General features: G+C 39.7%; 1 protein-coding gene across 5 annotated transcripts in view; it reads left to right on the top strand.

Annotated features, from left to right (window-relative positions):
• Nucleotides 1–24,447, top strand: part of LOC121168208 (transmembrane protein 87A) — a 44,842-nt gene that overhangs the window by 4,103 nt on the left and 16,292 nt on the right. For 2 of the 5 annotated variants that reach the window (XM_040998107.1, XM_040998110.1), the window contains exons 3-12: nucleotides 197–282; nucleotides 3,883–3,996; nucleotides 6,577–6,630; nucleotides 6,710–6,754; nucleotides 12,368–12,485; nucleotides 15,055–15,116; nucleotides 16,174–16,357; nucleotides 17,292–17,391; nucleotides 20,417–20,510; nucleotides 21,911–21,979. In XM_040998107.1, coding sequence (XP_040854041.1) covers nucleotides 197–282; nucleotides 3,883–3,996; nucleotides 6,577–6,630; nucleotides 6,710–6,754; nucleotides 12,368–12,485; nucleotides 15,055–15,116; nucleotides 16,174–16,357; nucleotides 17,292–17,391; nucleotides 20,417–20,510; nucleotides 21,911–21,979 — 926 coding nt within the window. Of the gene's footprint in view, nucleotides 1–196; nucleotides 283–3,882; nucleotides 3,997–6,576; nucleotides 6,631–6,709; nucleotides 6,755–7,512; nucleotides 8,300–12,367; nucleotides 12,486–15,054; nucleotides 15,117–16,173; nucleotides 16,358–17,291; nucleotides 17,392–20,416; nucleotides 20,511–21,245; nucleotides 21,318–21,910; nucleotides 21,980–24,447 lie in introns of those variants that run through there. The other 3 variants (XM_040998106.1, XM_040998108.1, XM_040998111.1) reach the window with 2 other exon arrangements.

Here is a 24,447-nt window from a genome sequence, read left to right as displayed (position 1 = left end):
TTTCTTTCGATGAACAAAAGTTTTCTCTGAAGAAAGTCAATTGCATTTAGCATATATTTACTTCATTATTTTGTGTTTGGAAAAGGGCTGGTTTTTTAGTGTCTCAGGATATAGATATGTAAAGAAATATATGTTAACAGTTTAAGAAAAATACTTTGGAAACATCTTTTATTCTCTAAGATTTCTGTCGTTACAGTTGATGGAGAACCTTGTGATCAATCTTTGAATATAACCTGGTTTCTTAAAAGTGCTGACTGTTACAATGAAATCTACAACTTCAAGGTAAGGAGTGTATCATTAGACTTTCCTTGGACCCCAGGGGTAATCTGACCCCTAAGTGTTACTTTCTTTTTTTAAAAAAAAAATTTATTTACTTATTGGAAAGGCTGGCACACAGAGAGAAAGAGAGACAGAGAGAAAGAATTCCCATCTCCTGGTTCGCTTCTCATGTGATTACAACGATCGAAGCTGAGCTGTTCTGAAGTCAGGAGCCAGGAGCTTCTTCTGAGTCTCCCATGCAGGTGCAGGGTCCCAAGGCTTTGGGCCATCCTCCACTGCTTTCCCAGGTCACAGAGTGCTAGATGGGAAGCGGGTCTTCCGGGATAAGAACCGATGCCCATATAGGATCCTGGTGTGTTCGAGGTGAGAACTTTAGCCGCTAAGCCACCACGTTGGGTCCTATATTATGATTTTTTAAAATTTCCTTTTTTTTTTAAAGGCAGAAACAAAAATCTTCCATTTGCTGATTCATTCCCCAGATGCTACAGCACTTAGGCTAGGTTGAAGCCAGGAGCCCAGAACTAAATCCACAGGTTTTTCACACTGGTTGCAAGGACCTGACTACCTGAACCATCTTCTGATGCTTTCCAGAGTGCATGTTATAGCAGGAAGCTGGAATCAGAAACAGAGCCAGGACTTTATAATGTAGGCACTCCCCTATGAGATGAGAGCATCTCAAGCAGCATTTTTTTTAAAGATTTATTTATTTTTATTGAAAGGCAGATATGCAGGGCCCAGTGCCGTGGCCTAGTGGCTAAAATCCTTGCCTTGAACGTACTGGGATCCCATATAGGCACCAGTTCTAATTCTGACAGCTCCACTTCCCATCTAGCTCCTTGCTTGTGGCCTGGGAAAGCAGTGGAGGACAGCCTAAAGCCTTGGGGCCCTGCACCCACGTGGGAGACCCGGAGGAAGTTCCTGGGTCCTGGCTTTGGGTTGACGTAGCACCAGCAGTTAGGGTCACTTGGGGAGTGAATCATTGAATGGAAGATATTTCTTTCCCTCTTCTCCTCTCTCTATATATCTGACTTTGCAATAAAAATAATTTTTTTTTTAAAGGCAGATATACAGAGAGAGGGAGATAGAGAGAGAAAGATCTTCTGTTCCCTGGCTCACTTCCAGTGGCTGCAACGGTCAGAGCTGAGCTGATCTGAAGCCAGGAGGCAGGAGCCAGGAGCTTCTTTTGGGTCTGCCATGTGGGTGCAGGGTCCCAAGACTTTGGACCATCTTTGACTGCTTTCCTAGGCCACAAGGAGGGAGTTGGAAGGGATGTGGAGCAGACAGGACATGAACTGGCACCCATATGGGAATCTGGGGCATATAAGGTGAGGACTTTAGCTACTAGACTATCATGCCAGGCCCCCTCAAGCAGCTTCTTAACTGCCCTGCTAAATACCTGCTATAGCATTTAGTTTTCAGTTACTGATTTCTAATGGAAGTACATGAAAATTGGTACACTATAGGTGTTACTACTTTAGTTCCTGATAAAGTAAGCAATTTTACTCACTGTGGTTTTTTGTGTTGTTGCTTCAAGGCAGATAAATATACTACTGTTATTAGCATAGTTTATATATGATACTTGAGCATTGGATATATATTGTTCTGAGATGGATTTTTTTTCAGGCCTTCCCCATTCTGCTTTCATGCTCCTGATTGCACAGTTCACATCATTTCTTGGTTGTCCTGCTCCCTTTCCCTGATTTTTTCTTAAAATTTCTTTACAAAGATAATTCGTCTGTGTTTAAAAAAAAAATTCTCCACTGCCAGGCATGTTTTTGAACTTAAACATTTTGTGCCTCTATTTATTATTTAAATTTTCCGTTATCTTTTGTGCAGTGTTGGGTAATTTTTGTTTTGCTTTTTAATATAATGTTGTATATGGGCCCAGTGCCATGGCCTAGCAGCTAAAGTCCTCACCTTGAATGCGCTGGGATTCCATATGGGTGCCGGTTCTGATCCCGGCAGCTCCTCTTCCCATCCAGCTCCCTGCTTGTGGCCTGGGAGAGCAGTGGAGGATGGCCCAAAGCTTTGGGACCCTGCACCTGTGTGGGAGACCTGGAAGAAGTTCCTGAATCCTGGCTTCGGATCAGCATAGCACCGGCCATTGCACTCACTTGGGGAGTGAACCATCAGATGGAAAATCTTCCTCTATGTCTCTCCTCTCTGTATATCTGACTTTCCAATAAAAATAAATAAATCTTTAAAAAATGTATATATATAATGCTGTGTAGAATTTATATGGTAGAAGGAACCGAAAAGGTAGAAGAATTTAGAGAGAGATACTGTCTCCAGAGTAGGGTTTAAAATTGAATTTACAATAAAAGGTTCACATATTTGAGACATCGTGTAAACTGTCCAAGATGTTGGCAGATTCTGTTCTGCAGTTGTGTGAGTTAAGAATGTGAAAGTCTTTTTGAATTGCCTCGCAATTAAAGTGTGGAGTGACAAACAGGTACTTGGAGATGGAAGAGAGGAGCTGAGAACAGGAGGGGCCAGAGCAGAGCTGTGAGCAGGGCACAACCAGAGCTGCTAGATGAAGCATTGGCAGTGTGCTGCAAAGCAGAGCAACTATTCTGTGCCATATGTCAGTGCATGTGCCTGAGTACATCTTGTTGTTGACACTAAACTCTTAAAAATAAAAATCACCTGTGTAATTTTTATTTTTAAGATTTTATTTTTGTTGGAAAGGCAGATCTGATTTTTACAGAGAAGATCCTCTACCTGCTGGCCTGCTCCCCCAATGGCCTCAGTGGCCAGTGCTGATTCGATATGAAGTCAGGATCCAAGAGCTTCCTCCAGGTGTCCCATGGGGTGCAGGGTCCCAAGGCTTTGGGCCATCCTCCACTGCTCTCCCAGGCCACAAACAAGGAGCTGGAATGGGAATTGGAGTAGCGGGAACACAAATTGACATGTATATGGGATCCTGGCTCTTCCAAAGTGAGGATTTAGCCATTGTGCTATGGCGCCGGGCCTGGGTAACTCTTTAAGTGCATTTTTAGATAACTGAATTCTCTGTATTCTGGCTATTTCTCAATTTTCCCAGAATTATTATAGGAACCACCCTCTGGGAACCAAAGAATGAAATTCTGTGCTTAAGCATTTACTAGTGCCAGATTCTCCTTTTAAGATTTTAAAATTTATTTAAAAGGCAGAGTTAACAAAAAAGGATGAGAGATGGAGAAAAAAAGAGAGAGAGAGATTTTCCCTCTTTTGATTTTATCCGCAAATGATCTACAGCTGGGGTTGGGCTACTTTGAAGGTAGGTGCCACAAAATCCATCCAGGTCTCCCATACGTATGCGGCGGCCCAAACACTCAGGCTGTATTTTGCTGCTTTCCGAGTTGCATTAACAGGGAACTGGATTGGCAAGTGGAGCAGCCAGGGGTAAAATTGTCACGCACATGGGATGTTGGCATCAGTTGGCTGTGCCTCAGTGCCGACCCCTTGCCTTAGATTTGTTGATAATGTTTCCTGATCTTTGCCTTATGCTGTTAAGATTCATATTAAACTCAAATTATATTTCTGCAGCAGATGATCTTGTTATCATCTAAGTATCTTCAGTTGTCAATGATTGTTTAGTCTTTGGATCTTCTCTTTTTCCAGGCTGATGAAGTGGAAACATATTTGGAAAATCTTAAGGAAAAAAAAGGCTCATCTGGGAAATACTTAACGTCATCAAAGTTGTTCCAGAATTGCAGTGAACTCTTTAAAACACAGGTAATCTTTCACAGTAGTTGAAATGGAAGAGGTGAAAAATCTAGTATCTGTGTTTTTGTCTCTGTTCATTTCCTATCTTTAGTTTCTTCAGTAGGATTGAATTGAACCTTTATTCTGAAAGGTGCATAGTCAGCTGCTGATGTATTAATCAAAAGGAGTATGTGATTTCTTTTGTGTATAAAGAGCCAACACATCACGTACAGATCAGAAAACTCATCATTTTAACCATTTGTAAGCATACAGTTGTATTCATATTATTGTGCAGCCACTGCTTCTTTCTTTTTTTAGAACTTCTATCATCACAAGCCAAAACTTTATACACATTAAGTAACTCCCATCCTTAGAAAGTACTGTGCTGCTGTTGTTCGTATGGATTTGGTTAGTCTAGAGACCTCTTATGCATGGAGTTACACACGTTCTACTCCTTGTTTTATATAGCTTTTTCACCTAGCATGATATTTTCAGGTTTCCTTGTTGCAGAGTTTCTGCATCAGAATTTCATCCTTTTTAAGATTGAATAATTTTACGTTGTATATAAATATCACATTTTGTTTTTCTGTCACTTGACGTTTGAGCCTCATTTAAAAATATAATTTTGATTTTCTTATTTTATTGGAAAGTCATATACAGAGAGGAAGATTTTTTTTTTAATTTATTTTTTTTATTGGAAAGTCAGATATACAAAGAGGAAGAGAGACAGAGAGGAAGATCTCCCATCCATTAATTCATTCCCCAAATAGTTGCAATAGCCAGAGCTGCACCAGTCCGAAGCCATGAGCTTAGAGCCTCTTCGAGGTCTCCCACTTGGGTGCGGGGTCCCAAGGCTTTAGGCCACAAGCAAGGAGCTGCATGGGAAGTAGGGCTGCCCGCACACAAACCAGTGCCCATATGGGATCCTGGTTCCTGTAAAGTGAGAACCTTAACCACTAGGCCACTTCACTGGGCCTTGAACCTGATGGTTTGAAATGTTGTTGCCACATCTAATTGATAAGTCGCCATATAAACCAAATTATGTAGGTTTACAGATCTGCTGCAGATCAGAAAAGTTTAAAGAGTGTCACTGCCTTAAGTTTAAATTTCATGCCTTGTTTTAGGGAAAGAGGGAACAATGAATAATATAGTTGTCTTTATATAGCTATTTATATAAAGGGGGTCATGAAGGTTCTGATCAGAAATTATTTTCTTGGAAATAATATTTAGCAAATGTGTTCTGTTTTTAAAAAAGGTTATTTATTTATTTATTATGAAAGGGCGATTTTGCAGAGAGGAAGAGAGAGAGGAAAAGACCATCCTTCCACTGGTTTACTCTCCAAATGGCCTGAATTACGCCAATCTGAAGTCAGGAGTCAGAACCTTCTTCTCAGTCTCCCACATGGGTGCAGAGTTCCAAGGAGTTTGACCATCCCCTACTGCTTTCCCAGGTCACAGGCAGGGAGGGAGCGGAATCAGAAGTGGAGCAGCTGGGATAGGAACCAGTGCCCATATGGGAAACCAGCTCTTCGAGGGGAGGATTAGCCTGTGGAGCCATTGTGCAGACCCTTCATCAATGTTTTGCTGGAAACATTTTATAGGTATTAAAAACAATTATTACAATTGTAGTCTTTGTTTTGTTCTTTCTACAAGAACAGCAAAAGGGAGAGTTCGGGGTGGGATAGATAGAGAAGGAATGCAGAGTCTTCTTCTGTCTGCTGGTACAGTTCCCTAATGGACTTAGCAGCCAGGATTGGGCCAAGCTGATATCAGGACCCAGAAAGTATCCAGGTCTCCCACAGGGGTAGCAGGGACCCAAGCACTTGGGCCATCTTCTACTTGCTTTTTTAGGCATGTTTATCAAGATTCCGGATCAGAGAAAGAATGATACAGACTTGAACCACCACTCTGATATGGGAGGCCAAGCAGCAGCTTAGCTCACTGTGGTGCAATAGTTTAATGACTGTTTTTGAAGGTGGGGGTTGTGCCACAGTTGCTTGGGATCTTTGGTGGTTGAGTCATAACGTCTCATTTCTTGTTGTGGCTTAGGGAAAATGAAGGTAAACTTACGGTAGTGGACAAAAGTTAGAAGAAAGAAACAATGTCGTGTTGAGCAGCTTATGTGTTTTCTTCTGATATCCCAAATATATTTCCCAGCCTGGGAGTGTTGATCTATCTTTCTTAAATTTAATTCTGGAAAGCTACCCATTGCATTGTGTTATACCAATATACACAGTTTTTAAAACAATCTTAAAGTAGTTCTAAACAGCCTTATTTCTATACACTTTTATAAAGTCTAAGATATTTGAATTGAATTACAGTGTTAGTTACTCATCTGCTACTGAGCTTCTTGAACTGAGAGGGCGTTTTCTGATCTTCTAATGTAGTTACATACCCTGTATTTGCGACTTTGTCTTTCTTAATGCTTGAATGGATCATTTGATTGATGCTGTTTTACTCAGGCATTTGTGATTACTTGAAGATTTTCATCTGCTGATTCTGTTTTGTTGAATTTCTGTTAAGGCATTATGTTTTGCTTCATCCATTTTTGTGACTTTTGAATCACACTTTTATTACTTGCCTTTAATCTTAGCTTTATGTGTCTTCTAGAGCTTTTCTGGGGATCTCGTGCATCGACTACCTCTTCTAGGAGAAAGACAGGAGGTAATTGTCTTCCTTATGTATTTCTGAAAGTAAAGTAAAGGCTCTGAATTCATTTTTTTCTTTTTTTTTATGTTTAAAGGTTAAGGAGAATGGAACAAATCTTACCTTTACTGGAGACAGAACTGTAAGTTATTTGAGATTCTGTTTTATGATTGTTTATTTTTAAGTTCTCAATATGATAACATTTAGAAAGAAACTTAAGACTGAAAGCTATATTCTAACTGTTAATAATGGTTGTCTCTAGGTGATACTGTGAGCCATTTTCATTTTGTAATTATTCCTACCTTCCCCAGTAAGTAATTGTGAACAGAAATTTAATTACAAGAACCTTGAATGTTATCAAAACTTATATGTGGTGATGTGTGATGGGAAGAGAGTTTGGAAAGTTAAAGTGATGTCAAAAAGCTATAGATATACATTGTATGAGTGCTTATTGCACATTCCCCTTCAGACTTGCAAAGTCTTCAAAGAATGTCTAATTAAAAATGTAGAGAAGGTTAAAAAAAGAGAAAAAGATAGATACTTCTCACGTTGGCTTATGTTTCTTTGAAAAATAAATTTTTTTATTTTATAACAATAAATATCAGATAATTTATCCTTTTAAAGTGTGCAATTTTGTGTTTTGGTTTCTGTTCTTTTTTTTTTTTAAGTACATTCACAAGCAGTGCAGCCACCCACTATATCTAGTTCCAGGAGTCTTTATCACCCCAAAAAGTGGTCCTTTATCCCTTATCAGTCCTCATCTCACCACCCTCTGTGAGTGACTAGTTTGCTTTGTCTTTTCTGGACTCTGGATGCAAGTAGAATCGTATAGTACACGGCTCATGTCTGGCTGCATTCACAGTTTATGAATTTGTCTTTACCTTTGCTTCTTGCTTGCAGAGAGTCTTGGCATCAGCCAGAAGTGAGTAATTAGTGCCTTTTCAGAACTCACCTGGGCCTGTGCACACATCCGGGCGTGTATGCAGAACCCTGCACATACACGTGGCCATCCAGCGTTCCAGGAAGATTTCAGAGCTTTTTACAGCCCCAATGAACCCCTCATTCTCCCAAAATTTTCTTGGAATTTTTATTTATTCTCTTTTTTAAAGGGCATCTTTTTGTTAATTATTTGAAAGAAGAGACAATATACAGAAACTGAGACAGACACAGTTCTCTGTGCAAATGCCTGCAACAGGTGGGGCTGGGCCTGGCCAATGCTAGGAACTACATTCAGGTCTCCCACGTGGGTGGGAGGGACCCAAGTATTTACACTGTCCCTGTCTTCTGAGGTAATTGTTAGCAGGAAACTAGAATTAGGATCCAAACTGGCCATGAACCTAGGCACTCTAATATGGTATGTTGGTGTCCTAAGTTGTGAAATATTAACTAAGCCAGTTGCCCACCCGTGGTCAATTCCTTGATAGCTCTGTCACTTAAGGTCATATCCGGCAGCTTTTGTCTTTTATGATTGCTTTCCCTCTCCCCAGCCTTCTGGAGGGACAGAGAAATGCTGGTTCGCTGCCCGCACACCTGCAGTGTTTGATTGAGGAGCAGTGGAAGCCCGCAGTCAGGAACTTAGTCCAGGTCTCCCACAAGAGTGGGAGAAACCTAACTACTTAAACTACTGCTGTTGCCTCTCAGTGTCTTCATGAGCAGAAAGCTGGAGTGAGGAGCTGGACATCAGAAATCTAGATGCTCTGTAGGATGTAGATGCCTCAAATGCTATGCTAAACATCCGCTCCTTCTGCCGAGTGGTTTTGACAAGTGTCTTGAGTATAGTGTTGTTCACGGTGAGTGATCCTTGGGTCAGGTTAAGTAAATACAAGGCCTGAGAATGGCAGTTGTCAGCATTCTGCCATTCTGGTTAGGTAGTTTGTCTTTGAAGGGCCTCCTGACCTGCTTTGTCCCCCCAGCTGGCTGCTAGGCTGCCGTTTCTCATAGCTTTCATTGTTTTGAGGACATTTTTTTTTTAAAGATTTATTTATTTATTGGAAAGTCAGATATACAGAGAGGAGGAGAGACAGAGAGAAAGATCTTCCATCTGATGATTCACTCCCCAAGTGACTGCAACAGCCGGTGCTATGCCGATCCAAAGCCAGGATCCAGGAACTTCTTCCAGGTCTCCCACACGGGTGCAGGGTCTCAAGGCTTTGGGCCATCCTCCACTGCTTTCCCAGGCCACAAGCAGGGAGCTGGATGGGAAGTGGAGCTGCCGGGATCAGAACTGGCGCCCATATGGGATCCTGGTGTGTACAAGGTGAGGGCTTTAGCCGCTAGGCCATGGCACTGGGCCCTGTTTTGAGGACATTTTCAAGGAGCTTGGTAGAAGGCAATGAAATAAGTATTCCAAGCTTGCTTTTCTTATTGAGATTTAGCTATTTTTCTTCGTTTTTAAACTTTATTTTTCATTTTAATTTGAAACACATGCATGTTTGTGCGCATGCACACAGGCAAGAAAGAGAGGCGGTGGAGGGAAAGATATAGATATCTTAAATGCCCAGAACAAATGGAACTTGGCCAGGCTGAAGACAGTTACCAAGTTACCAAGATCTGTGCCCAGGTTGTCTCTTGGGTGACAGGAATTTGAGTATGTTGAGCCGTTCTTTGTTGCAGCCAGCGTGTCTGATTTTAGTTTTTCATTTGTTTTGCTTTTGTTTTTTCCTCATGTAACATTAGTGAAGGATCAAGGAATATGACACAAGGGTGGGAAAAACATTAATTTTGTGCAAAAAAACAAGATAGCCATTGGGTTTTTGTTAATATGTATATATTATCAAAAACCTAGAAAAGTATGTATAAGCAGAAAGAAGAAAATAGTCTCAACTCCATCTGGGTTTCCTGCTCAGGTGGCAGGAATTGAAGTGCGTGGGCTGTGTTGTGCTGCCTGCCAGGCTTGTTTCAGGAAGCTGGATTGGAAGCACAGAGTACCTGGGCCTTGAAGCAGGTGTTCCAGTATGAGATGCACGGTGTTCTAAGTAGTGACTTCACTTGCTATGCCACAATTTCTGTCCCTTAATTTAGTTTAAAAAGACAGTGCTGCATGCAATGTGTATTATCTGGCAACTTTAAATTTTAATCTAGCGGTGTAATGTGTGCTTTCTAGTTTGGTCAATGTGTTGCATCATTACTTCTGGATAGTTTCCTAAGGTGTGAATTTATTGCAACTTTTTTGTTATATATTTCATTATGTGCAATATTAAACAGTGTTGCAGCGGATCTCGTAGTGACATTTTACTAAGTAATTACTTTTTACTTAATACTCACTTGAGAGAGAACTTGTGCACCCTAGTGTACTCTCATATACTGCCTTCCCCTGACACACTCCAGAAAATTCCCAGGGCCAGAGCTGAGTCAGGCCAAAGCTAGGAGCTGGAAACCCAATCCAGATCTCCACATGAGTGGCAGGACACATCACTTGAGATGTTCCCATGCCTCCCATGATGGGCGTTAGCAATCAGGAGAGGAGCCAGGACTAGACCTCAGGCACTCCAGTATGGGAAGTAGAAGTTTCAACCAATGCCTTCATCATTAAGCAAAATACCTGCCCCTGTATTTGTTTTTACATCTTTATTTTCTGCTTTCAGAAGAACTGTATTAGTAGAAGAATTTTATTCTGTAACTTGAAAGTAAAAATTCATTGTAGTTGTTTTCTTGCAATTTTAATTGTTCAACACTATTGATAAAGCCTATACTTGTTTTTTTCTTTTTTTTTTTAAATTTATTTATTTTATTGGAAAGTCAGATATACAGAGAGCAGGAGAGACAGAGAGGAAGATCTTCCACTCGATGATTCACTCCCCAAGTGAGTGCAACGGCTGATGCTATGCCGATCCAAAGCCAGGATTCAGGAACTTCTTCCGGGTATCCCACGTGGGTGCAGGGTCCCAAGGCTTTGGGCCGTCCTCCACTGCTTTCCCAGACACAAGCAGGGAGCTGGATGGGAAGTGGAGCTGCCGGGATTAGAACTGGCGCCCATATGGGATCCCGGGGCATTCAAGGCGAGGACTTTAGCTGCTAGGCCATGCTGCCGGGCCCGAAGCCTATACTTGTTAACCAATGTCAGATCATGTTAGTGTTGTTGCTATTTAATTTTTACATTTCACTAGTGAATTTGTGTATTGAGCATTATATTTTATAGCTGCATCATATTTTATTTTCCATAATTTTTAGTTAACTCCTAGGTAAATATCTTTAGGCAGATTTGCAAGATTTTCAAAGAAGTTGTAGAAGTTTCTTTTTCTGAGAAAGAGTTAAGTTTTTCTCTTTCCTTATAATGACGGTTCATTTAGGATGGATTTTATATGCTTGGTCTAATGTGACACATTATTATTGCAAATTGTATTTATAAATTACCATTGAGGGTCCGTGTTCATTTATGTGTATCTTGGCTGGGATTTTGCTTTATTCACTTGACTCCTGCATATTTTGAGTATTACTCAGTGCCTAAACTGTGTTCTTGGTGATTAAAGCTAGCCGACTATAACAAATAATATTTAAAAATACAGATTTTTAAGCTGAGTCAAAAGAAATCAAAGAATTATCTTTCATTTGATCTTTCTTCTGAAAGTTGGGCCTTAGTTGACTTTAAGTATTTGATTTTCCAAGCCCCAGAATGTGGTACCTTTTAAGATTTATGAGAGGTAGTTTTAGAGTCAGTAGCAGAGCAGCTTATTATAGCAATGTTGTATTAGTGAACCAGTGAGATGTGGACAGGTTCCGTTGTGGATTATGAATGTACGCTATCCAGACTTGTGCAGCTGAAACCTTTTTTAACACTGCGCCTGGTTCTAGTCAGACACCGTCAGGAGGAGAAAACTTGGTTTGATTCAGTATGTCATATTACTGATATTCCTAAATTACCAAGATAACCTCAGCAGTTGTATTTGGATTGTTTCATGGAGTATAATTTTTGAGGTCTTATTTCAGCCCTCTCTTGGGTTGTACAGCACTTGAACATTTGAGAGAAGCTGAGGCTCCCCAGGAAAATGCATGAAAATACAAAATCTGTTATCCACGTGGAGGGTTTTTGTAGATCAGTGGGACTTACCCAAAAAAAGGCTGGACAAAAGCTTCTTTTAAAACCAGACAGTATTCAGTTGAGAGTTTTAAGTATCTGGGTGCTGTCATGTATGAGGAGGAAAAGCTGTGTATATGCTCATATTCTTTTATGTTTGAGTTGGGGTAGAAAGCAGGAATAAGTGCCTCACAGAGTCACAGACATGGAAGCTGCTAGTCTGACCCCCTGAGTTTAGGGGCACTGGCTTGTCCCCCACATAGTTTAACCCAGAATTAGGTTTTTGATGTTAGTAACTATTCTGGTAGTCTTGGAAAGGGCATTGAGTACGCGTTGAGATTTAGGAACTGGTGTTTGCAATTTACATTTATTCATGTTCATGAATTTTTTTCTTCAAAGAAAATTTAAATGATCTTTAAATTTCTTAGTTTCATGAGTTTGGCATAAATATGATCAGGTTTCCTAGGATGACTAAACATTCAGGTTAGGGATTTTAGCTTTCATTTCCTTCCTAAAATGTAAATATGTTTGTTAGGATTCGTGTAACAATCTGTGAAGTGTGCTTCCTGTGACTGATCTATAGACTGCATCACATTGTTGTATGAACACTCTGCACTGACATGGGATAAAAGGAAGAGTAAACCATATTGCTGGGCATACTGTAAACTACAACTTGCATGTTATGTTAATTAAGTTGTGCTCTCAACATATGAAGAATTGAGGTTCTTTTTCCTTTTCTAGGCAATGCATGAACCATTGCAAACTTGGCAAGATGCACCTTACATTTTCATTGTACACATTGGCATTTCATCCTCAAAGGAATTAGCAAAAGAAAATTCATTGAGTAATCTTTTTACCAGTAAGTAAAGTTTGTTCTTTTCTGGTTGTGTCATACAATATAATACTATAAAACTGCTTTTAGTGAGGGAGTAATTTTTTCAAAGTGAAAAAACTGAAAGAAAAATTATGTTCTGCACCTAGTTTTAGCCAGCACAGTCAGAGATACTTTGCATTACTTGCTAACTAGGTATTAAAAATATTAGATTTCATTTTATTTTATTTATTTATTTTTAAAAGATTATTAATTTTACTTGAGAGAGTTAGAGGGGGAGAGACAAACAAATTTCTTTCATCTGCTCGTTCACTCCCCAAATGGCAGCAGCAGTCAGAGTTGAGCTGAACTTAAACCAGGAGCATGGGAGCTGCTGCTGCTGCTGCTTTTTTTTTTCTTTATTTTTGACATTCTTTACATAGTTAATTAGGGCACAAAGGTTCAAGGGCTACAAGAAAGTGGGTAAGACTATTATTTCCACATTTTTTTTTCTGTATCTGGGATAAAGGGGGAGATAAAGGGGAAAGTCCTACCCAGTCTCCCACCCATCCCAGCTCCCCAATGTGGGACATGCTTCAAGGGTCTTTTTTAAGTGGTTTGATTGTTCAACAGTTAGGAATTGTTGCCAGTCTTGCCATTCCAAGCGCTATGAAGTCATTGCAGAATCCAGGATTGACATAGTCCACCTTAGAGTCTCCGTTTACCCAGTTTTTCACTGCCCACATATGGCTGGAGTAGTTGATTGGTTTGTTCTGTCCTCTGTTATGGTGCCAGGTATCCTCTGCAGGTTCCAATAGACTGCCATATCCTCCATGTGCAGCTGGTTATGCTCTCCACAAGCATGGGAGCTTCTTTTGGGTCTCCTACATGGAGGCAGGGGCCCAAGGCTTTGGGTCGTCCTCTACTGCTTTCCCAGGCCACTAGCAGGGAGCTGGATTGCAGATGGAGCAACCAGGACATGAACTGGAACCCATTTGGGATGCTAACACCACAGGTGAAGATTATCTAGAATACTGAAATCCAGAATACTGGATTTTAATTTTCACCATTTGATCTTGCTGCATTTTAAATTTTTAATTAATGTTGCTCTCAATAGTCTGAACTGGAGGGCCCGGCTCAGTGGCCTAGCAGCTAAAGTCCTTGCCTTGAACACGCCGGGATCCCATATGGGCGCCGGTTCTAATCCCAGCAGCTCCACTTCCCATCCAGCTCCCTGCTTGTGGTCTGGGAAAGCAGTTGAGGATGACCCAAAGCCTTGGGTTCCTGCAACGAGTGGGAGACCTGGAAGAAGTTCCTGGCTCCTGGCTTCAGATCAGTTTAGCACCGGCTGTTGCATTCACTTGGGGCGTGAATCATCGAGTGGAAGATCTTCCTCTCTGTCTCCTCCTGTCAATATATCTGACTTTGTTATTTAAAAAAAAAAGTAAAAAAAAAAAATATATATATATATATATAAATACTGAACTAGAATTATCAAAATGTGGACATTTTTTAGTTAATATGAGTAATTGTTATTATCTCAATTTTTTTTAATTTTCCTTCCCACTGTTGCTGTCTAGTTCATGGAGTGAGCATGTTTTACCTGGAATTTTTTAATAACTTCCTAATTGGTTGTTTCCTTCGTGGTTTCTTCTTTTTGCTTTGTAGTTTGCTTCTCTATCCTGCTTTTCAAGCAGAATATTGAATAGAAATAATAATGCTGCCAGTCCATGTTTTGCTGCTGGGCTGACTTTACTGGCAATATTGGAACATTTCACTATTAAGTATGATACTGTAGATTTAATCCCTCCATACCTGAGCCTCCCTCCCCCATATCAGAGGTTCACATGGGCATGCATCCCGTTCAACTGTGTCAACAGTGTTAAAAAGAAAATAATAACAAAGAAAGTATGTCCTATAAAGCACAAGAATGATGTGTTGTAAGCAATGTCTGTCTGAAGTGTTTAGAGTTGAAAGGAGAAAGAAGATAACTACAGATAGGCAGCCCAGGGAAGCCTTTGTGGAGGGAATAGTCAGGGTAGTCTTCAAAAGGTGTGAGTGTTGGAACAAAAGGGCTTTCCGCTTCTTACTGGAGCGCAGATAGGGGAGCTTTGCAGGACATGTGTGGACTCTTGAGAATCCTTAGTGAATTTCAGAGTATTGTGCAGGTACAGTATTCACCAGGATTGAAGTGGTTAAAAGGAAATGATTCAATGAAATTTTAAAATAAATTGATCTAATGCATTTGATGAATTAAAAAATTTTTAAATTATAAAAGGTTTCAACAATTTATCTATTTTTATCTTATTTGAGAGAGGGGGAATCTTCAATTACCCAAATGTCTATAATAGTCAGTGCTGGGCCATGCCGAACGAAGCCTGAAGCCTGGAACTGAATCCAGGTCTCCCTTGTGGGGGGTGGTTACAGCCACTTGAGCTGGCACCTGCTGTGTCTCAGGCTGTGCATTAGCAGGAAGGTGGAATTACAAATGGGGTGCCAGTATCTCAGATCGCATCCCAGCCACTGCCAACCAACTGTCCCATCGAACACATTTTAGGAAATGTTTTATTTAAATTTTGAGTCCATGAAATTAATTCTAAGAACTGTGTTTTGGCAGTGACTGTTGAAGTAAAGGGTCCGTATGAATACCTCACCCTTGAAGACTACCCGCTGATGATCGTAAGTGAACTTATGTTCTTCAACCTTATTGTGAAAGGAGTTTAATTTGGAAGATCACCCATGTTATGTGTAGTGTTCTTTTTTATACAGTCTGTCCAACTCAGAAAATGTTGTCCTTAACTCTGAACTTCTGTTAGACTGCAGCCTTGTGCAACTCAGTATCCCCTGTGTGCCTTGTTTTTTTAATCTGTAAATTAAAGAAGTCACAAACTTTGTGCATTTGAGACATGCAAGTGATCTTGGAGACCATCTCATATCCTCTCTGGGTTCCAAAGCAAGCACTTCTTGATATAACCTTGTAGTTTCTGATCCCACTTAAATACTCAAGTAATGAAGTGTTCAGCTCTTCTCTGGTTGTGTGTTTGTGTATGCACACACGTGTATATTGTGCCTATGTCTAGGTTTGTTTTTAATCAGTTTTCTTTAAAAGGTTATATTTATTTGGAAATTAAAATTATAGAAAGAGGGAGGCAGAGAGGAGAGCTTCCATGCACTGATTTACTCTACAAATTACCACACTGACTGAACTGGCTTGAATTTTGGAGTTGGGAACTCCATCTGTATTCCAAGAGTACAACAGGGACCCAAGCACTGGGGCCATCTGCTTTTCCCAGGTTTGATAACAAGCAACTGGATTGAAAGTGGAACAGCTTGGACTCAGTTTAGAACTGTGATACATCACAGTGGCAGCTCAACTTGCTGTGCCACAACACTAGCCCCTCTTAATCTGTTTTCAGATTTCTCTTGCTTTCTCTTTTTCTGCCCTGTCATGTAGTCTCTGGATGTACTTTTTCTTGTCGCATCTCTGCACTCTTAACTGATATCTTTGTTCAGAATATGGAAACAGTCTTGAAGATAGGTCCTTAGATAGCTTCTTTCCCAGAAGAGAGAATTCTGTGTGTGTGAGAGGTAAACGCCAAAGATCTACTGGTTCTTTTCTAAATGGAAGGTGGTATATACATATTTATTAATTTATCACTCTGTATTGATTCTAAGTCCTGATACTTGACTCTTGGCCCTAATTTTCCTTTTTATTTCTCATCTGATTGGATGACAGTTTTTCATGGTGATGTGTATTGTCTACGTCCTGTTTGGTGTTCTGTGGCTGGCATGGTCTGCCTGCTACTGGAGAGATCTCCTGAGAATTCAGTTTTGGATTGGTGCAGTCATCTTCCTGGGAATGCTTGAGAAAGCTGTCTTCTATGCAGAATTTCAGAATATTCGATACAAAGGAGAATCTGGTATGTCAACAAAAAATGGTTATTGGTTTAAGCGATGGGCAAATGAGATACGTGAAAATTTTCCCTTGGTCACCATTGACTAAATAGATTTAATTCTTCAGTTAATTATTAGAATCACTGATTGTGACTTTTGTTATAACTTTATATAATTAATGGATTTAGAGGTGTAGAAGTGATTTTATTAGAATCAAATTCATAAGACATGAGAGTGACCATTTAGGGAATGATCGTAACCGCTGTTAAATCTCAGTTACCATTGATTTCTAAGGTAGCAAGTACATCTAATAAAGAAGAATTGGAAAGAAAATTAATAATGCTAATTTTCTTGTAAGATGTTGTTAACACACACTTTGATTTCAAAAATCTTAAAATGTAGGCAGAAAGTACAGCTAGGAATTAATACAGTAATACCAAGAAAATAGGATGGTGCGTATCTTTTTAATAAGGTAAGCTGGTAATGAAAAATTTTGTTTTGCATCAAAATATTTTGTAATAGCTTCAGTTGCCCCATCAGATCCTCTGCTTATTAATTATTGTTACAAGATACACTATATATATCTTTCCCTCATTAAATGACATGAAAATGAGTTGGAAGGTATATGTACCGACATGCATGCTTATGCATGTATTTTTTACTTTACAAGGTTTACCTATAATTCAGCTTTTAAAAATGAGGGGGACTTTTTCTTTGATATTGTAATCCATAGGGTAAAGTATTCTTTTGAGATTTTAATGAAGTTGGAGGTCGGTACGGGCAGAGAAGATTAACTAGCACAAAAAATGCTGTAAGATTATAAATGCTGCCATCCTCTGTACTTCTAAAAGTTGCAGAAAATGTACTCCTTTAGTAGAACCAGTACCAATACGTATTCCAGAGAATTCTAGAGATCATCATTCTGGTAATGAAATGAACTTTCCTCTTTTCTTCCTGCAGTACAAGGGGCCTTGATCCTTGCAGAATTGCTTTCGGCAGTCAAACGCTCACTGGCTCGAACTCTGGTCATCATAGTCAGTCTGGGATATGGCATAGTCAAGTAAGTAATTTCCTCCGTATAAGAACAGTTGAAAATGTTGCTGAAATTGAATTGGTATTGCAGGCTTTAGATGTACTAGTTAGTTCCAAGAGAATTGGAAGAATTTCTAAATAGGAAGGAGGTTTCTGAAATTTTGTAGTGTTGTAAACACTGGGAGAATACTACTGTTGCCTTTGCATTTCACTTCTTGGAGTTCAAGGAGGATCTGCAGGAAAACCTGTAGTGTAACTAATGCCATAAAAACACCAAACCATTAGAGTAAATTTGGTGGTGGTGGTGGTAGAGAGAGCCTTATTCTTCAAAAAAATTTGGCAAATTGAGAGTAACATTGCTATTGTAACTGTCTAGTAGTTTTTTTGTTTTGTTTTGTTTTTTGGGGTTTTTTTTTAAAGTAACTCTGTTACTGAGTTCCTAGGTACTAGATGTTGGGGAACAGCAAGTAAACAAGAGATTTGGAGTTTGTATCTTGGTTGTGGGTGATAGGGACACAGACAAAATTTAAGCAAGAGCAGTTAAGTATTATTATATCAGTGATAAGTGCTGTGGAGGAGGTGAAGCAAGCAAAAAAGGACAGGGATTGCTATGCAGAAGCTGGAGCTTTCAGTTGCAGATAGGGTGGGTTGGAGAAGGCTTCACTTAGTGTCAGGAAGGAATTGACCTTTACCGAATTAAGGAAGAACTTGGATGGGATGAGTTGGAGTTGGTGGGCAAAGATTAGGATGTCAGTTATATATTCCAATTGGCAGAAACGAGGAGGAGAGGTTGAGGCAGAGAAATAATTTGGTCGTCATCAAATGTTATGAAACTGGATACAGTCAAGGAAATAAAGTAAGGTATAGCTAATGACTGCAAGGACTGGGCCTTTAAAAATTCTGTATCGTTTAGGAGTCAGGATGAAGTAGAATTAGCAGAGGAAATGAAAGAATGAGCAGTGAGGCAAGAGGTAACTGAAGACAGTATTCCAAGGATGAGTGATTGGGTCAGATGCTCCTGCTAGGTCAGGTGGGAGGATTGAGAACTATTACCCTTAGTGACAGTAGCAAGAACAGAATTGACGAAGTTGTGGGAACAAAAAGCCTGCCTGAACAGAGCTCAAGAGTGTATGATGAGAGAATTTGAAGTTAGCCAGGTATAGGCAGTTTCACAATGTCTTGCTTTAAGTATGGTGGGAGGTATGAGTTAATTTCTTTTAAATTTACTGTTTCATTTCAAGGGAGTTTCGAGGAAGGGGTGGTGGTTTTTGTTTTTGTTTTTTAAGATTTATTTATTTTCATTTGAAAAGCAAATTTACAGAAAGGAGGAGGAGAGACACAGAGAGAGCTTCCATTCACTGGTTCACTCCCCAAGTAGCCTCAGTGGCTGGAGCTGGGTTAATCTGAAGCATTGAACTTGGAACTTCTTTCTGGCGTCCTATGTGGGTGCAGAGGCCCAATTTCTTGGACCATCCCTGCTGTTTCCCTAAGCACATTAGCAGAGAGCCAGATTGGAAGTGAAACATCTGAGACTAATTGGTACACATATGAGATGCTAGCACTGCATATGGAGACTTAAGCTTCAATGCCACAATGTTGGCCCTAAATTATTAAAATGTATCTATCCATTTAACACATATTTTATTGCCTCCTGTTGACTGTCCCGTCCAGCAGGACAGTCAGCGGGGGTCGCAACCACCTAGGAGAGATTGGGGGACAAGAGACACGAAGAATGGACAGCAAGACAGGATGTCTGATCAAGCTGTCAGTTTATTGATTTTAGTTGAGGGTTTTTATACTCTTCAGTAACTAAGGCTCAGGGAGGAAAGGAGAAACTAGGACGCAAGCCATGGTCTCCAGACCGATTGTTCTTGAGCAGCCACCATATCCACAATAGTAACCAGCATATCAACAATAGCATAGGTAATCAGTAACAAGATGTCGGCAGGTACAGCATAAATCACATTCTAAAACAGTTGCTACAAACAATTGACACTAAGCGTGTGATTAGTTTCATAACTTCTCTCCCAAGCATCTAGCCAGCCGGGGGTTTTCTACTGGCCCACAGTTCTATATTCAAAATGGCTTCAGTGTGGCTATAGTACACGGCTCCTGACACAAGAAAGTGTTCTAGGTTTCTAAGATTCACCAGTGGGGAGAAAAATCCTGTCGTTTCGTAGAAAGTGTGTATCTGAGAAAATTTGCTAAGGCCTGGGGACACGTAACTTAGGGCAGCATCTCAAGCTGCACCATACTATGAGTCACCACAGAGCTTGGTGACGTCCAGGTTCTGATTTAGTAGGGTTTTAAACACCAAATTTTTTTCAAAAATTTTACATTTTGTTGAATTTTTAGTTTAACAAGTGTACTATGTAATGAAGTGCAATAGGATATCTGTTTTTTATTACAAAATTTTTGAAATTTTTAAACTTTGTAATTGATTAGGCCTATAAAAATTTATGATCTGTTGAAAACGTGCACTTAAATATGTGTAAAAACATATAGTATGTAAAATTGCTTCAAGAAATTAGAAAGGATGGGAAGTGGATGAGGTGGATAGAGGGGGTATAGGGTTGTTACTTGGTAGAACTGGGTGATGGGCTTACAGGGGTTCATTATGCTACTTTTTTCAGTATGCATCAAAATTTTCTGTTATTGCAAGTGTTAACAGATGCAGTTACCAAAAACCAGATCTTGAATTCTGGTATTCTCTATGTTGTGTTTTTCAGGTGTGTGTTGTTTATCACTTTCACTTGCTATACTTCATATTTAGTGAAGCATAGGTCTGTTTTTACTGCAATGTAAATTTAAAAGATGTTGTCTCAGAATCAGACAAAGGGAGAGGAAAAAGGAGAGAAGGAAAGGAGGATATCATTATATTCTTAGAATTGTATCTACAAACTATATTGGATCATTAAAAACTAACACGTTTTTTAAAATATAACTCTTAAAAAAATTGTAGGTTTGTATTAATTAACATAAATTTCTATTACTTAGCTTGTCTTAGGGTTCGTTCCCTTTGTGCTCAAATCCTGTTTCTGCTTTTCTTTTAGACCTCGTCTTGGAGTTACTCTTCACAAGGTTGTGGTAGCTGGAGCCCTTTACCTTTTGTTCTCTGGCATGGAGGGGGTCCTCAGAGTTACTGGGGTCAGTACTGCTTAATCACAATTGTGGTCACTTCCATTCTATTGTTTGTGTCTTGAGAGAATGAATTGGAAATGTCTCCAGGCTTCTGTACTTCATTTCTAAGACACCTGCAGGCTCTAATTTTTCAAATATGTACACAATTTGGTGTTCCTTATCTGACATGCCTGAGTTTAGAAGTGTTTCAGATATCTGTGTTTTTTGGATTTTGCAATATTTGCAAAGACATCACTTGATTGAGCATTACTAATCTGTCATGTCTAAAATGCTCTGTAATCGGAAACATGAGCATTTGCTGTTCTTTGCTTAGTCAGCACTTGAGTTTCAAAGTCTTCCTTAATGTGCAGCCAATTAAAATCACCCTCTGCTTGAGAATTGCATAATTAATCTGTTTGCCAAGGAGGGGGAGCTAAACCCTGAGATCTGATTAATGATTTCTGCTGGAACTGGATTAATGTGAAAAAGTAGGCTTCCCCAGGCTAGTCCCATCATTTTCTCAGTCAAAATAGAATGTTTAATAGCCTGATTCAAGGTGGGAAATCTTATAAATTAGACCTTTAAGAATACTGGGCTCAGTAAGTTTTGGAGTTAAGTTGCCTCTTAAATAAAAATTTGTGAACATAAATTATTTTCCAATCCGCGCCTCCCCTCACCCCCCGCCACCTTCAGTATGTTATTTCTTAGGACATTTAACAACTTAACTGTTGATTTCTTTTTCTTCCTTTCACTCCACCATAGTATTTTTCTAACACCTTGGCTCTGATAGTAAACCTGGCCCTCTCAGCAATTGATGCCTGTATTATTTTATGGATATCCTTTCAGTACTGTCCTAGCAGTTGGGTGTTTGTGGTTATATAAAAGGTATCATAAATATAAACTTACAGAAACAGACAGCATGGTTTGGAGGACAGATAAATGGTCTTACATTTTATTTGAAGGTGAGCTCTTGGTTGTAAAATTCTTTTCATTACAGTTCTGGAACTCAATAATTGATATCTTGATGTTTTTGTAAACATGGGGAAGGTCATTTTATCCTTGTAGCCTAAATCAAAGTAATAGAGAATGACAGCAAGGGAACTCACGGCCACTTGACTATTTTTTTCCATGTGGTCATCCCTTCACATGCCTGTTAGGGTGGCAAGCACTTTATGGTAGTGGCTCTGTGGTAGTTAGCAGCATGTTTCACTGTGTAGCGATTGTAACTGACAGTTTATGTATAATGTGTAAAAGTTGGTAACAAGGGGAGAATGATTATGCCTCAAGTGTTGGTGCTTTTCATTTTCATTCCATTCAATTGCAGAACTGTTCCAAGTGATTAATACAAATACCGAATCATGTGCTGGTTTCTTCTTTCTGCCTCTCTAGATACCTGTTTTTCACCACTTATTTTTCTTTGTCTGCAGGCCCAGACTGATCTTGCTTCCTTGGCCTTTATCCCCTTGGCTTTCCTAGACACTGCCCTGTGCTGGTGGATATCCTTCTCATGGGCTTGTCTGATGATGGGACATTTCTCTGCTTGAAAATGGGTTCCCATTGAGCTTTCTGCAAGGAGATGCCAGTGTTGTTCTTCTTAGTCTGGGGAATAGTGTATTCTAAATCTTAACAACCTGAGGTTTCAGGTAAGCAGTTTTTTTTTGTTTGTTTGTTTTTCCTGTATTTATTTTTAAAATCACATCGGAGGTTTGGACTGCACCCAAAATTAAAAAGCTTCTGGTTTATCTTTTCCAAATGAACATTTCACATTGATTTTGGATCATCTTATGGGTGAAGTGTTAGAATCATTGGCTGCTTTGTTTGTACTGTTTCTTTTAGCCTCTAGCCACTATTAAATACTTTGAAACCTATGTAAAGATTTTGATACTTAAAATATGGATTCAGGTGTGATGGTTCAGTGGCTAAATCCTGGCCTTGCACACACCAGAATCGCATATGGGCACTGGCTTGTGTCTGGCTGCTGCACTTCCAATCCAGTTTCCTGCTTGTGGTGTAGGAAAGCAATAGAGGACAGCTCAAATGAGACCCTGCACCCATGTGGGAGACTTGAAAGAAACTCCTGGCTGCTGACTTCAGCTCAGCTCAGCTCTGCCTGTTGCAACCACTTGGGGAGTGTGCCAGCCAACGCAAGACCTTTATTTCTTTTCCTTCTGCCTCTCCTTCTCTCTGTAAATCTGCCTTTCCAATAAAAACAAATAAATCTTTAAAAAGTGCAGTTTCAGGAACTACATAGATGATTTGACTGTTTTTGAAACTGAGGATTTAGCAGGTTTTGAAATCAGGTTAAACATTTTGCTCCTCTCATTCAAAAAGGCGACTTTAGGACTATCCTAATATCAACACCCTTCAGAATTAATTTTGGTTCATTTATGGACAAAGTCAACTAGCAGGTAACAATAAGTAATGTTTTTCTTTCTTTTTAAATAATTATTTTTATTTGAAAGGCAGAGTTAGAGGGGGAAGAGTGAGAGAGAGCTCTTCATCCACTGATTCATTTCCCAAAAGGCTACAACAACCAAAACTGAGCTAAAGCAGAGCCAGGAGCTTCTTCTGGGTCTCCCTTATGGGTGTAGGGGTCCGAGCACCTGGGTCATCCTTGTGTTCCCATGCCATAATCGGGGACCTGGATCATATGTAGAACATTTGGGAAACAACCTGTGGCTATAAGGGATGCTGGTGCCATAAGCAAAGGCCTAGAATTCAATTCCACAATTTCAACCCCTCTTCTGGTTCTTCAAATTAAACATTTTTTTAAATATATTTTTATTTTGAATTCTGAATTATGTGGTACAATTTTGTATAGGCTGGGATTCCTCCCCCAAACTCCCACCCCCCAACAGATTTCCCCCCATTTTACTATGATAGTGTAGTCTTTCATAAGGAATCATAATTCTATTAGTCTCTTATTTAAGTGTACCCTGACATTGTTGGTACAGACAGTGTCAGGCAGTCCAGCATCCCATTGTCTACACATGTCCAGCAGTTTCATTGGGAATCTATCTTTTGTCTGAAAGCAGGGATGCATGTTCCATTATTCCCCCATGACTGTATATGATAGACCCCAGTACTTCATCACTGTACATTTCCATAATTGAGATGCTATGAAACAAAGTCAACAACTGGTATGAGTTAGAACAGCCACAATAACAACAACAACAGCAAATTACAGCACCATGAAAAAAGTGCACCACTGAGTAACCAACACATGAGTGACAAAAAGGAAACACAAAAGTCTCTTGGGAAAAATGATGCCACTGTGTAATCCATGAGCCAGCAATGAATTTGACAAGAGAAAAGAAATTATTTGGAATAAACAAAACTGAAATAAAAAACATCAAAACACATGGGATACAGCCAAAAAAGCAAACAACCAACCAAAAAACAGTATGGATCAGATTATTGAAGTTACACTTTCCATGTTGGTTTCCTTATATAAGAGAGAACATATGGTATTTGTTCTTTTGTGATTGACTCATTTCACTGAACATAATGGTCTCTAGTTGGGACCACCTAGTTGTAAATGGTATAATTTCATTCTTCTTAATAGCTGAATAATATTCCATGGAGTAGATGTACCACAGTTTCTTTAACCACTCTTCTTTGGACACACATCTGGATTGTTTCCATGTCTTTGTTATTGTAGATTGTGCTGCTGCAAATATAGGATTACAGATCCCCTTCTCATATGCAGATTTCACTTCTATTGGGCATATTCCTAGGAGCAGGATAGCTGGGTCATATGGCAGGTTTATTTGCAATTCTCCAAGCATTTTCCATACTGATTTCCACAGTGGTTTACTAGCCTACACTCCCACTAGCAGTGAAGGAGGGTGCTTTTCTCCCCACATCCATGCCAGCAGGTGTTGTTAGCTGAGTTCTGAATATAGGCCAGTCTCACTGGAGTTAGGTGGTACCTCAGCGTGGTTTTCATTTGCATCTCTCTGAT

Source organism: Ochotona curzoniae, unplaced genomic scaffold (assembly GCF_017591425.1).
Source record: "Ochotona curzoniae isolate NIBS_2020 unplaced genomic scaffold, NIBS_Ocur_1.0 patch75, whole genome shotgun sequence".
In the NCBI taxonomy this organism is placed as follows: domain Eukaryota; kingdom Metazoa; phylum Chordata; class Mammalia; order Lagomorpha; family Ochotonidae; genus Ochotona; species Ochotona curzoniae.
This window is presented reverse-complemented; position numbering and strand designations above follow the sequence as displayed.